This window comes from Pithys albifrons, chromosome 21 (assembly GCF_047495875.1).
Source record: "Pithys albifrons albifrons isolate INPA30051 chromosome 21, PitAlb_v1, whole genome shotgun sequence".
Taxonomy (NCBI): Eukaryota; Metazoa; Chordata; class Aves; order Passeriformes; family Thamnophilidae; genus Pithys; species Pithys albifrons.
In genome coordinates this window covers 9,885,826-9,899,259 of record NC_092478.1, presented here as the reverse complement: position 1 = coordinate 9,899,259, position 13,434 = coordinate 9,885,826, and the positions used below count along the sequence as shown (strand labels likewise).

At 50.5% G+C, this 13,434-nt stretch overlaps 1 protein-coding gene across 1 annotated transcript in view; it reads left to right on the top strand.

Annotated features, from left to right (window-relative positions):
• Positions 1 to 13,434, top strand: part of AUTS2 (activator of transcription and developmental regulator AUTS2) — a 573,438-nt gene that overhangs the window by 538,901 nt on the left and 21,103 nt on the right. Inside the window, exons 6-10 of the mRNA XM_071575035.1 lie at positions 3,890 to 4,574; positions 7,148 to 7,401; positions 8,785 to 9,005; positions 9,375 to 9,419; positions 13,339 to 13,434. Of these exons, the coding sequence (XP_071431136.1) occupies positions 3,890 to 4,574; positions 7,148 to 7,401; positions 8,785 to 9,005; positions 9,375 to 9,419; positions 13,339 to 13,434 (1,301 nt within the window). The remainder of the gene's footprint in view (positions 1 to 3,889; positions 4,575 to 7,147; positions 7,402 to 8,784; positions 9,006 to 9,374; positions 9,420 to 13,338) is intronic.

Genomic DNA, 13,434 nt, shown 5'->3' with positions numbered 1-13,434 from the left:
TTATAAGTCAGAGCTAAAATTTAATAATAATATTACAATAACAACACTGACACACAAGGGAAATTGCTTTCAACTCACAAAACCCCAGCAGTATAACCCAGTGTCCTGGGGCACAAACCCAAGGGGGTTTGTTTGCCCTTGTGCTGAGACCCCTGTGGTTCCCCCAAGTCCAAAGCAAAAGGAAAAGAAAAACCTGTTGGTGCAGGCGAGGGCTGTGGTCTGGGCAAGAGCGGTGATCTCCTGCTGTCGAGGTCCTGCTGCTCCTCTGGATCCGACGAGAGGTTCCTGAGGTCTTCTTACCCACCACTTATGTACCCTCAGGGAGCACCCAGTCCCTCCCCCTGGGCGGGGACTCACACAATGGGTGATTAACTCTGGGAGCCAGGGGGTGTTGAACTGTTGATGGCCCATTGGCAGCCCCGCCCCCTCATGCTGGGTGTGAAGGTGATAATGGCTCCCTGGGCAGCTGCTGCTAATGGCCCATTGTCCTTGGGGAATGAATAGAGGGGGTAGAATACACAGCTATCATCACCCCCACACAGGGTTAGCTGGTCCCTCCTGCTGAACTAGGACACATCATCTCCCTGCACAGAGCACCTTCCAAGTGCAAACTCCCAGCAATGGTACTTGGGGTTGTGTAAAGGGGCTGTGAGCAGCAGCAAAACATCAGCTCAGTTGGTTAAAACTTGGCTGTAATAATGCCAAGGTCATGGGTTCAATCCCCTGTGTGGGCCATTGACTTAAGAGATGGACTTGATGGTCCTTGTGGGTCCTTCCAACTCAGAACAGTCGGGGATTCTGTAAATCCTCAGGAGGAGGCAGTGGCATTGCCAGCCCCTCTCTGCTGTGAGAGGAGCAGATCCCCAACACAGAGCTGTGCCCAACGAATGTTCCACATACGAGAGGGGCTAAAAATACCAAAGGAAAGGATTTAATGAATGCACTCAGCGTTCCCTGGAGATTTGGAAGTATCACCTCTGCAGGATTTCCAGACCACCTACTTCATTCATCTAGAAGGGAATTTCTAATGACAATGCTAAGCCCTCAAAGCCCTAATTATTATGCCATTGTTCCAAAAAAAAAAAAAAAACAAAAAACCCCCAAAACTTGTAACTCTTAGTCCCATAAGGACTAGGAACTGCTCCACCTCTTCTAAACAAACTGTTGCTCACTTCTTTCCTCTCTGGGGACCTGCCTTAACACATGTGCAGATCACTCTCTGTCTCACTTCTATAGCTGTTTGATCAAACGGGATTGAGCCAAACAATTCATGCAAGCCAAGTTCCCTTTGTGTAGAACCTGCAGTTTGATTGCAGGGAGATGGACCTTGAGCATACGGCAGAGTAATTATTTTTATCCCTCTCGAGCCCCACTCTTGCCTCCAGAGTCTTCTGATCCAAATTTGTGGAGGAGCCTCTGTGCCTGTTCCAGGTTGCATATTTCAGAGGTGATTAAAGTAGGTCCTCATCAGATAAGTCTGCTTACTTTTTTTCCTTCCTTCCTTCCTTCCTTCCTTCCTTCCTTCCTTCCTTCCTTCCTTCCTTCCTTCCTTCCTTCCTTCCTTCCTTCCTTCCTTCCTTCCTTCCTTCCTTCCTTCCTTCCTTCCTTCCTTCCTTCCTTCCTTCCTTCCTTCCTTCCTTCCTTCCTTCCTTCCTTCCTTCCTTCCTTCCTTCCTTCCCTCCCTCCCTCCCTCCCTCCCTCCCTCCCTCCCTCCCTCCCTCCCTCCCTCCTTCCCTCCTTCCCTCCTTCCTTCCTTCCTTCCTTCCTTCCTTCCTTCCTTCCTTCCTTCCTTCCTTCCTTCCTTCCTTCCTTCCTTCCTTCCTTCCTTCCTTCCTTCCTTCCTTCCTTCCTTCCTTCCTTCCTTCCTTCCTTCCTTCCTTCCTTCCTTCCTTCCTTCCTTCCTTCCTTCCTTCCTTCCTTCCTTCCTTCCTTCCTTCCTTCCTTCCTTCCTTTTCCTTCCTTTTCCTTCCTTTTCCTTCCTTCCTTCCTTCCTTCCTTCCTTCCTTCCTTCCTTCCTTCCTTCCTTCCTTCCTTCCTTCCTTCCTTCCTTCCTTCCTTCCTTTTCCTTCCTTTTCCTTCCTTTTCCTTCCTTTTCCTTCCTTCCTTCCTTCCTTCCTTCCTTCCTTCCTTCCTTCCTTCCTTCCTTCTCTCCTTTGCCTCCCTTTCTACCCTTTTTTTACCCCTTTTCCCCACCTCCCAGTGAAGGGGGCCTGCCATGGGTTAGTTATGATGTCTGAATTAAATCAAACCCAAATGATGCCATGTTTGTGACACATTGCTGCCAGGCTGTCTCCAGTGATGTGATGGTCAGGGAATGTGTGTGCCTGGGCAATGGGTTGGCAGAGTTCACTCCCCATGCTCTTAATTGCACTCCTTTACTCCAGGCTTTGGACAATGGAGCTGTTGGCAATTTTCTTCTGAATTTATCATGCATTTAGGCATTTACCCCTAAAAACTGGCAGAAGAAGGAATGAAGTTTTCCTGTCTTCAGGCTATTTAGAACACTGGACACTCTTACAAGTTTGTCCCAAGTCCCTCCAAGCCTTGTGTGTTTCCCATGTGCAGCTATTCCGTAGCTGCCGAAGGTCCAAGTCCAGCTGTTCCAAGTCCTTGTGTGATCTGCCCCAAATGGTGCTCCTGGTCCCCCACCTGCAGGCAGCACCTTTGCCAGTCTTGAGTCAACAGTGTTCCCCCAGGTTTGTTCCATGGACTGGATATGCTCTGCCAGAAGGTCTGGGGAGTGATTCCAACAGGGAATTGCTGTAGAGCCTCAGGGAGGAAAACTCCACTGTACCAAATGTTAAAATTATAATAATATTCATTATTCTTATTAAAGAGCTGGAAAGCAGAAATAAGTTGTTCCATGACCCAAAAAAGGCAGAGTTCCTGCCAGTGGGTGCTTTAATGTTTAGGTCTTGTGTCATGGTGAAGGGTCTGAGTGGCTGAGGGAGCTGGGGGGGCTCAGCCTGGAGAAAAGGAGGCTCAGGGGGGACCTTCTGGCTCTGCAATCCCTGCCAGGAGGAGGGAACCAGGACAGGGGGTCGGGCTCTGCTCCAGGGCACAGGGACAGGAGCAGAGAGAACAGCCTCAGGCTATGCCAGGGAGGTTTAGGTTGGATATTGGGGAAAATTTCTTCACTGAAAGGGTGGTCAGGCCCTGGCACAGCTGCCCAGGGCAGTGGTGGGATCACCATCTCTGGAAGTTTTCAAAAAACTTGTGGATGTGGCAGTTGAGGACATGGTTTAGTGGTTAATGTGGTGGTGGTGATGGGTTGTTGGTTGGACTTGATGATCTTAAAGGTCTTTTCCAACCTTAATGTTTCTGTGATAAGGCCCAGAGCTCACATGGCGTTTGTTCCCTCAGGGGGTCAGTGAGGGAGTGATGGTGAGGAGCAAGGACAGAACAGCAGCACCAAACAGGGTCTCTCTTCTACAGGGGGTGTGTTTGGAGGAGGGTTATCAGAGAGAGAGGATGAAAGGCAGATGGATTTGATTTAAGTAACATATATAAAAACTTCAGGTTTTTGACCCAATGTAGAGAGAAAATCTCAACATGAAGAACTTTCCGTGGAAGGTGGCAGAGCCCTGGAACAAGTGCCCAAGGTGGTTGTGGAGTCTCCCTCTCTGGAGACATCCCAAACCCACCTGGATGTGTTCCTGTGTCACCTGCTCTGGGTGGCCCTGCCTGCGCAGGGGGTTCCACTGGATGATCTCCAGAGGTCCCTCCCAACCCCAAATACTCTGTGATGCTGTGATTTGGTTTCATGTTGGCATGGACAGTTCTTGGTGAGAACAAAATGGACCTGCCCAGAGTGTGACTGCCCAGCAGCTCTCTTGGCTTGGCCTGTGTCCTCCTACTTGACCCACTGTCCTCTCTCTGGCTGTTGCAGATAAGGAGTTCGGAGTTGGCACACCCGCTGAAGATGACGCCCCTGGCGCTCGGGGCCCGACTGTCCCGAAAGTATCAGGACTAGAAAGGAGCCAAGAGAAGAGCCAGGACAGCAGCAAAGACCCACTCCTCGAGCCCGTGGTGCCCAAAGACCCCTGTCCTCAGGTGCCACAGCCTCTGGCCCCGCCGCCCTCGGAGCCGCCGCCCGGTGCCCGCTGCCCCAGCCCTGCGCTCGCCCCGCGCCCGGAGCTGCCCACGCCGCTGCCCCCCGAGGAGCCTGCACGGCCCCCTGTGCCCCAGCCCGGACAGCACCCCCCGGGGCAGCACCCTGTGGGACAGCACCCTGCTGGGCAGCACCCTGTGGGACAGCACCCCACTGGACAGCATCCCTCTGGACCTCATCCTGCTGGGCAGCATCCCACTGGACAGCACCCACCCGGACAGCACCCACCTGGACAGCACCCACCTGGACAGCACCCACCCGGACAGCACCCACCTGGACAGCACCCACCCGGGCAGCACCCGCCTGGACAGCACCCACCCGGGCAGCACCCGCCGCGGCCGCAGTCACCGCTGCCACCTGCCCACCCGGCCGTGCCCGCGGGGCAGCCCCACGCTGCCACCCAGAGCCTGGCACAGCCCCTCTCTGCCTACAACAGCAGCAGCTTGAGCCTCAACAGCCTCAGGTGGGAGGATGGAGACGTGGATCCAGGTCACTGTGCCCGCGCTGCCCGCGGGGGGCTGGGGTGGGGTGTGGGGCTGAGCCTGAGTGGGGTGCTGCGGGGAGGGGGGGCAGCTGAAGGAGACAAGTGCCAGCATATCCCATTCCATGGGCAGCTGTGCCAGGGCCTGACCACTCTTTGAGTGTCCTGATATCCAGTCTGACTCTCCACTGGCACAACGAGGCCATGCCCTCTCCTCCTGTCCCTGTGCCCTGAAGCAGAGCCTGACACCCCACTCCCCCCACCCTCCCCAAGTTCCCCCCTCCTGGCAGGGATTGCAGAGCCAGAAGGTCCCCCCGAGCCTCCTTTTCTCCAGGCTGACCCCCCCCAGCTCCCTCAGCCCTTCACCCTTACACAAGATCTAAACATTCAAACCCACTCTGGCAGGACCCCTGGCTTCTTTGGGTTGGCAGGTGATAGAATGACTTACTCCTATTTTCCAGCTCTTTAATAGTATTAATAAATGAATATTATTCTAATTTTAACTTTTGCTGCAATGGAGTTTTGCTCACTGGGGCTCTGCAGCAATTTCCCATTGGAATCATTCCCCAAACCATCTGCCATGTCCAGAGTATGTCCAATCCATGGCACCCCTTGGAGGTAATTTAACTTCCCAGTGCCTTTAACCTCAGTTCCTTCCCTGAGACAAGCCAGGACCACTCTGTTTCTGACCTGGCCATCCCATAAACTCTGGGTATTTTTAAATTAGCTTTTTCTTTTCCTGCCTCTCATACTTGGGGATTCTTGGGGAAAGAAAATCCCAGTTCCTGCAGGCTGGGCTGCTCTCTGAAGGCTGCCCATTTTACCCTCCCATGCCTGTAAATCTGTGATCTCTCCAGCCACTGCCATGCCCTAGAGCAGGGAGGCTGGTGCAGCTCTCAGCCCAGCACCACCAGTCACACACCAGGGCTTCATGTTTTCCTGCCCTGCTGGCTCTTTGCAGTCTTCAGTGTTTTTCTCTCACCTGGCCACAGCGAGATCGGCCTCACCTTTTGTTAACCCCTCAAAAGATGAGCAGTGAGATTAAGCAACACTTTCACAGGAACCTGTGATGTCTCTGACTCAGAGACCTCAAGTTTCCCCTGCTCTGAGCTATGTCATCACTCCCCAAATCTGAGACAGATGGTGACCTTCAAGACCTGGTGAACCAGCATTGTGGTCGCTTCATGGTTTGACTCTGGAGGTGTTTATTTTTAACCAAGCTGGTGTTGCTTGTCTTTGAAAGCCACTGCAATAGGAGCATGTTGTTACTTGAAATAAAGACAAGCAGATTTAAGCCCTACATGAGTGTACTTTAAATACTCATCCTTAGGAAAAGAAACCTGAAAAATTGCAACCAGTGTAATCACTAATAGTTATTTTGTTGACTGTCTCATCTCTTTATATTGTGGGGGGAGAGAGAGACATTAACTACACAGTAAGCACATCTTTGTTGCCTTCTCAGCTTCTTTTCACATTTGCTGCAGTCTTTTACTGATTCATATCAAAAAAATTAAACTTTTACTAATGCAGTGATCACTGATTTTGAACTTCATTTGCCTGAAAACATGAATCAGAAGCAGTCATGTGGAAAGGACCTGATAATTAAGTAATGAATGCACAGAGCTGATTACTCCTTTGTGTGTCATCCCTGTGTTGTTGGGGGACAGACTACCAGGCTCCCACAGGGAGGGACAATGTCTCAGATGCTGCTGTACAGAGAGCAGGGGAAGGAAAAGATCCCAGCAAAGATCCAGCAGGTGTTGGGAGGAAAGTCAGGGACAGTGTGTCTCAGGTGCTGGTGTGCACAGACCAGAGGAAGATCCCAGCAAAGGTCCAGCAGGTGTTGAGAGGAAAGAAAGGGACAGTGTGTCTCAGGTGCTGTTTGCATAGACTGTGGGAAGTGAAAGATCCCAGCAAAGGTCTGTTGGGGTCCCCTCATCCTGAGTAAGGGGCAGTGTGAATGATAGAAGAGCTCAGGCACAGCAGGCAGCAGAAGGTTTGATCAGAAGGCTTACAACTTAGAGAGTTTGCAAGAGTTTATTCAAGATAGTTTCATCTCGGAGAGATTCAGCTAAGAGAGAGTTTCACAGTTTCCTCATAGCTCATAGATCTATTCTCAGTAACATCCACTCCTTTTATATCCTCTCACATCCAACATGTCATGGCATTATTGGCTGGCCCCTTCACCTCACATTCACCAAAGCATCTCACTGGTCACAGGACCCCACACACCACAGGTGTCTCTCTTCTCTTTAAGGGAGAACTCTGAACTGCTTTCCTTAAGGGATGCACTTACAGTCACCCCTACAAAGGTCCAGCAGATGTTGAGAGGAAAGAGAGGGACAGTGTGTCTCAGGTGCTGGTGTGCAGAGCCCAGGGGAAGGAAAAGATTCCAGCAGATGGTGGGAGGAAAGACTGTGACAGTGGTGGGGCTGGAAATCAAAACGTACCTTTGTAACCCACGAGTTGGCTCCGTGCTGTGCCCACCGTGGGGCTGTGTCTGGAGCTTTCCCGTGCTCCGTGCAAAGCCTAATGACTTTCCTTCTCCTTAACAGCAGCAGCAGAAGCAGCACCCCTGCCAAGCCTCAGGCCCCCGCTGCCCACGTGGGGCAGCACCCGTCGGCGTCGCCGTTCGCGCTGCCGCTGCCCAGCCCCGGTGCCCTGCACAGCTTCGCGCCCGCGCTGCCGCCCCCCGCCCACCCGCACCACCCCAATATGTTCGCCCCGCCCGCGGCTCTGCCCCCTCCGCCGCCGCTGACGTCGGGCACGCTGCAGGTGCCAGGACACCCCGCTGGGAGCACCTACTCAGGTGAGAGCCGTGGTGGGGGTGGTGGCCCTGGTGAGGCTTGTGTGGCGTAGGAAGGCGGTTCTCTGGGGTTAGTCACTCGGGCTGTTGGTTTGGGAGAGGCTGGGCTTGCTGGTGAATGATTTTGAGTTGTATCAAAGCCAAAAATCATCCAGACTTACCCCATCCCTCTGCCCTGGGATTGACTGTTTTTGTAAGGCTGTGCTTTCATAGAGTCATAAAATCATAGAATTGATTGGGTTGGGAAAGACCTCCGAGATCATCAAGTCCAACCCTTGGTCCAACTCCAGTCCCTTTACCAGATCATGGCACTCAGTGCCACGGCCAAGCTCAGCTGAAAACCCTCCAGGGATGGGGAATCCACCCCCTCTCTGGGCAGCCCATTCCAATCCCTGAGCACTCTCTCTGCAAAGAAGTTTTTTCTGCTCTCCAACTTCAATTTCCCCTGGCAGAGCTTGAGCCCATCGTGCCCCCTTGTCCTATTGCTGAGTGCCTGGGAGAAGAGAACAACCCCCACCTGGCCAGAACTTCCCTTCTCCATGTCTGTTTTGTACAACCCATGGTAAAAATGTGGTGGAGTCCACAATCTGTCCACAGGGAATCTGTGACCCCTGAGTGGAGGTCATCACTGCAGTTGTGGTCTGAGCCCATCCTTGCTGCCCTGACTGGAGAGAGGCTGTGCAGTGGCTGTGAACACCAGCACTGCTGACCTTGGGTGTGTGCAGGATGGTGTGGGCTGAGATGGAGAGATTTTCATCAGTGGAGAAGGCTCTGCTCTTTTATACTTTGATTGTGGAAAGGTCATCGAACCATGGAATGGTTTGGGTTGGAAGGGAACCTAAAGATCATCTCTTTCCACCCTGTGCCATGGGCAGAGACACTTTCCATAGCCCAGGTTGCTCCAAGCCCTGTCCAACCTGGCCTTGGACACTTCCAGGGATGGGGCAGCCACAGCTTCTCTGGGCACCCTGTGCCAGGGCCTGCCCTGGTCAGTGAGAAGGAAGTAGGGGAAAAAATGGAGGAATATCAACGTTTGGGTAACATCAGTTTGTACATCAGGGCAATTCACATTAGCAGCAGCTCTTGTTTGCTCACTCCAGCTTACTTGTACCTCCTCACCTGTGTGGGACTGTGTCCATGTCCATGGAAATTTAGGGAGAACTCTTGGGTTAATGTTCAGAGGAATGTGAAAACAGGCCTGGTGAGAACAGGGAAATGGAGACTTTGTTCTGTCTCAGGCCTTTGGGGAAGACCCGAGGGAACCTTTTCCTGCTGTACAGGGAGTTAAACATGGCATTGCTACCCCAGCCAGCAGAGTTAAGTGGCACAAGGTGTGGAGAAGTCCCAGAGCTGACAGGGGGTTCGTGCTGTTGTTTTGTGTTTCAGAACAAGACCTCCTGCGGCAGGAGCTGAACACGCGGTTCCTGGCGTCGCAGAGCGCGGACCGCGGCGCCTCCCTGGGCCCCCCTCCCTACCTGAGGACAGAGTTCCACCAGCACCAGCACCAGCACCAGCACACACACCAACACACTCACCAGCACACCTTCACGCCTTTCCCCCACGCCATCCCACCCACTGCCATCATGCCGACGCCAGCACCGCCCATGGTGCGTACCCCAGGCAGAAATGTGAGGATAAGTAGAGCACAACTCTATTCTTTGTTCACAAAAAAGTGTAAGAATTTGCCAGGGTTGTGGGACAGGGGCTGCCCAGGTGTGCCAGGGTCAGATGCCAGGACGGGAGCTGAGGGTGCTTGGAGTGTGCACTCTGGAGCCTCCTCCCTTTTCCTGCCTTGGAAAGACCTTGATTTGCTTTGAAGAAAGAAAATCCCAAACAGTTTGATTGGAAACTAATTTTCCACATATTTTTTTCTCTCTGTTGGTTGCCAAGTAATAGAGAAGTTGTCTTCTATTTTGCCAACAGAAGTAAAGCAAGGAACTATCCAGTAACTAGTCTGTGCTTTGATCCCTTTGCAGTTTGACAAATACCCTACAAAAGTTGACCCCTTCTACCGTCACAGTGTGAGTTTTATTGCTGTGTTTCAAACTGACTTCACTGCTTTTCTGTGGTGGGTTGGGGTCACCACTCAGTCGATGGCACAGTGTCCAATCTCTCCCTAATCATCAACTCCAGGATTTACCATTATCGTTGCTTTGGCTTTTCAAGGCTTTGTGTTCATGGTGCTTGTTTCTGGTAAAGATGCAGTATCAGCTTTTCCAATCAAAAGATCTCTTGCTCACACACCATTTGGAGGCAGGTTTGATGTGAACAGATGAGGCAGAAGAGCTGACTGCTCCATGAGGCAGGAGGGAGCAGTGATTCCATCACGGTGTTTCAGTTGTGCCACAAACCCTTAGGCTGATATTTTCCCTAAGAAACTCGAAATGAACTGACAAACTATCACACAAACCCTCCAGGGATAGGTAATCTAATAGTTTTCCTAATCTATCATATTTTGTTTGATAAAATCTGAAAACCTGTCTTATTCTTCATATTTCAAAGGCATGGCTGATTCACCAGGCTTGTTATGTTTTGAAAGCTCTGGGTGATGACAGCAAAATGAATCCAGCTATGCACTAGATGTGTTTATCTAAGCTACCAAAAATGTTACTTGTCGAGATGAACTGATTTTTAATATTCCATTCAGTGTAAACCTTCTGCTCTCAATCTACTGATTCATTTGCTGCTGAAATCTGGGTTGCATTTGCTGTATCCTACTGGCAGAGGCAGGGACCTGATTGAATATGGCAAGAGTTTCTAAATCCACCAGTGATATTTTGATGGGAGAAGGAGTACTGCATCAGCACTCAGAAATCTGCAAAGCACTTGGCTTTATGTGTTGGTTTTGCTTAGAAGTGGGACTGGGCAAAAAAAACTGGTTAAGATGATGGTGTGGTGCTTTCTGCTGTCCTGATCAAACACAATCCCTGCTCACAGCCTGTCCTGCACCTGGAGAGCCCTGGGCATTTCTGACACCTCATTTAGAATCATAGAATGGATTGGGTTGGAAAAGACCTCCAAGATCATCAAGTCCAACCCTTGGTCAAACTCCAGTCCCTTTACCAGATCATGGCACTCAGTGCCACGGCCAAGCTCAGCTGAAAAACCTCCAGGGATGGGGAATCCACCCCCTCTCTGGGCAGCCCATTCCAATCCCTGAGCACTCTCTCTGCAAAGAAGTTTTTTCTGCTCTCCAACTTCAATTTCCCCTGGCAGAGCTTAAGAGTAACCTGAGCTGTAACAGGGTGTTTGCAGGCTCAGAGCTGGAGGAGTATTGGGCAGGATTTAAGCCTGTGCTAATCACCTTCACTGCAAAGGGTAATGCTGCTCATTTGCATCACTGTTTGCAAAATCTGCTGAGCTTTCCGTGGATTCAGAAGATACATTGTCATCACTGAGGCAGGTTGATCCAAGCAGGAACATGCCTGGGAGACAGGAACAAGGATTTGAGACAAATAAAGCCCAGAAGTGGACAGGTACTACAGGAAAAGCAGCCTCTGGCTGCTGGGCAGGAGCAATAGGAGCAGTGTCCACCTGTGGCACTTCACATTCCTTTTTCCCAGGGATAAGAGATTCCATTACAGAACCAGACCAGGAATTGGGATTCCTCAAAAACAGCTGGCAGGGGCTGTAATTGAGCTTTGCAGGAGGGCAAGCTCTGTTTGAGGGTTAGAACTCCTCTGCTGCAGAACAGGGAATGCTGATGTTGAGTTTGAAATCGCTTTTCTTTCTGGGCATCTTGGATTTTACAGCCTGTTTTAGTGACCTACAGCCAGGTCTAGATTAGCCCTGCACACACCTGGCCAAGGAAAGCTGTTATTGTGTTGTGCCCTGAGGAAAACTGAAAAGGGAAAATGCTGCTCCAGAGGGAAGGGACACTGGGGAAAAGGGAAGCACTGGCTGGGAAAGATGTGTTTTGAAAGCTGGAGGAATTGAACTGATACAAAGAGATCATGGAGATATAGTATTTATATTTCATTAATAATTCTGCCCTTGAGGAAAGGTCACTCTTAATTAATTTACCAGTTGTTATAAAACCCTAAGGAAAGAATTCCTCATTATTAGTTATAGCCAATAGAATTCAAAGTATTACGTCTTTCTCCATCATTTAGAATTAATCCATTACACAGAGAATTAAATGCAGAAGACACTGGAGGATTTAAAGCACATTTTACTCATTAAAAGTTATTGTAAATGAGGACAAGTGTCTCTTAATGATTCCTCAAATGCCTACAGTTCACCATCAGCTAAATCTCAAAATGTTTTCTGCACCACTGGATGGGGCAGGTCCAAATTAAATAGAATTACAAACAACAGCAGCAACGTTATGAACAGAGGTTTGATACCATGCTCTGAAACTGAGAAAACCTTCTGATACCTCTGAAATACTGAAATATTTTCTCAGTGTTCAGTGAATATAATATGGATAAATGACCTTGCAAGATAAGCTGGTGGAAGGAAAAAGGGTGAAGAAAAGCAGACGTGTGTGCCTGGCACCAAATCCATCAAAACTTTGTGACACAATTCACTCTGGGATGGGTGACAGACCCTCCTGGCCAGTCTTTGACTTTGCCCAGTCCTGCTTCTGTTCAACTGGCCATTAACTCATTTTTTTGATCTTAAAAGTAGCAGACAGTCTCTTGGCTGTGACCAGCCCAGTTCAGGGGGTTGGCTCGGCCGGAGAGCCCGGGTGGGTTCCTGGGGGCAGTGCCAGGGGAGGTGGCAGCCATCCCCTTAGATCCAGGGCTTTCACAGGGACAGGGTGTTTGGAGTGTGGTGCTTTGGGTATCAGCTCCTACCAGAAAGCAGTTTGGGGTGTAATCCCAGAATTTGCATGGAATTGGGCAAGTTAATCTGTTATAGCAACGAGGCAAAGGTTCCCAGCCATGGCACAGAGACAGGATCAGACTGGGATGTTCTGCCTTATCCCACAGTGGTCTGGGTTGGAAGGGACCTTAAAACTCATCTCATTCCACCCTGCCATGGGCAGGGACACCTTCCACCAGCCCAGGTTGCTCCAAGCCCTGTCCAACCTGGCCTTGGGCACTTCCAGGGGTGGAGCAGCCACAGCTTCTCTGCCCACCTGTGCCAGGGCCTGCCCACCCTCCCAGCCAAGGATTCCTTCTCAATATCCCACCTAACCCTGCCCTCTGGCAGTGGGAAGCCATTCCCCTTGTCCTGTCACTCCAAGCCCTTGTCCAAAGTCTCTTGTTCCCCTTGGATGAGTCTGCACTAGTACAGGGCAGCCCTTTGTGTTTTTTTCCTGAATTCCCTTCAAACACAACAGGGGGCACTGAGGGCAGTGGGTTTGTGCTCAGCAGTCTCTCCCTATACAAAATTACCCTCCATTTTTGGAGGGTTCTGCCTTACCAGTTTGTTTAAATACTAATTTTTACAAATCTGATTGTCTGCCTGCTAATATTAGATGTGGCAGGATATCCTCTCAGGCAGGCTAATGAAGTAAGAATTGGGCATATTTTCCTCATTTCCTACAGATACCATTAAAATCCCAAGGTACTAATGGAGTTTTAATGATACAATATCCTCGAACTCGTAAGGGTTTTTTCCTCTTAAACAGCAGATTTCTGAGTTTTGTTCAACTCAGGATTCTGCCTTTCTCACAGACTGAAACCACTTAAAACCTCACTCCAATTTAAAAATTAATAATGGAAGGAACAGAGGTGTGTCTCCCGCTCTGCTGGGCTAATGCAGGGACAGGTTGTGGCTGCCTGAGTTTGGAACTGCTTTTAAGCTCTAAACATCATGACATCTGTGAACATCTCATCGACTGCTCTGACTAACATTGTTGCAAGGGGATCACTTGGATGCTTCTCAGCTTTCCCCATGTCCCATTTTGCTGGTGTTCCACAGGAATGTTTGCCCCGTGTTGCTCAGGCTGTGCCCTGGGCTGGCACTGATGTTCTTCTCTCTCTGTTGCAGCTGTTTCACTCCTACCCTCCAGCTGTATCAGGGATTCCTCCCATGATTCCTCCCACTGGCCCCTTTGGATCACTGCAAGGAGCTTTCCAGCCCAAG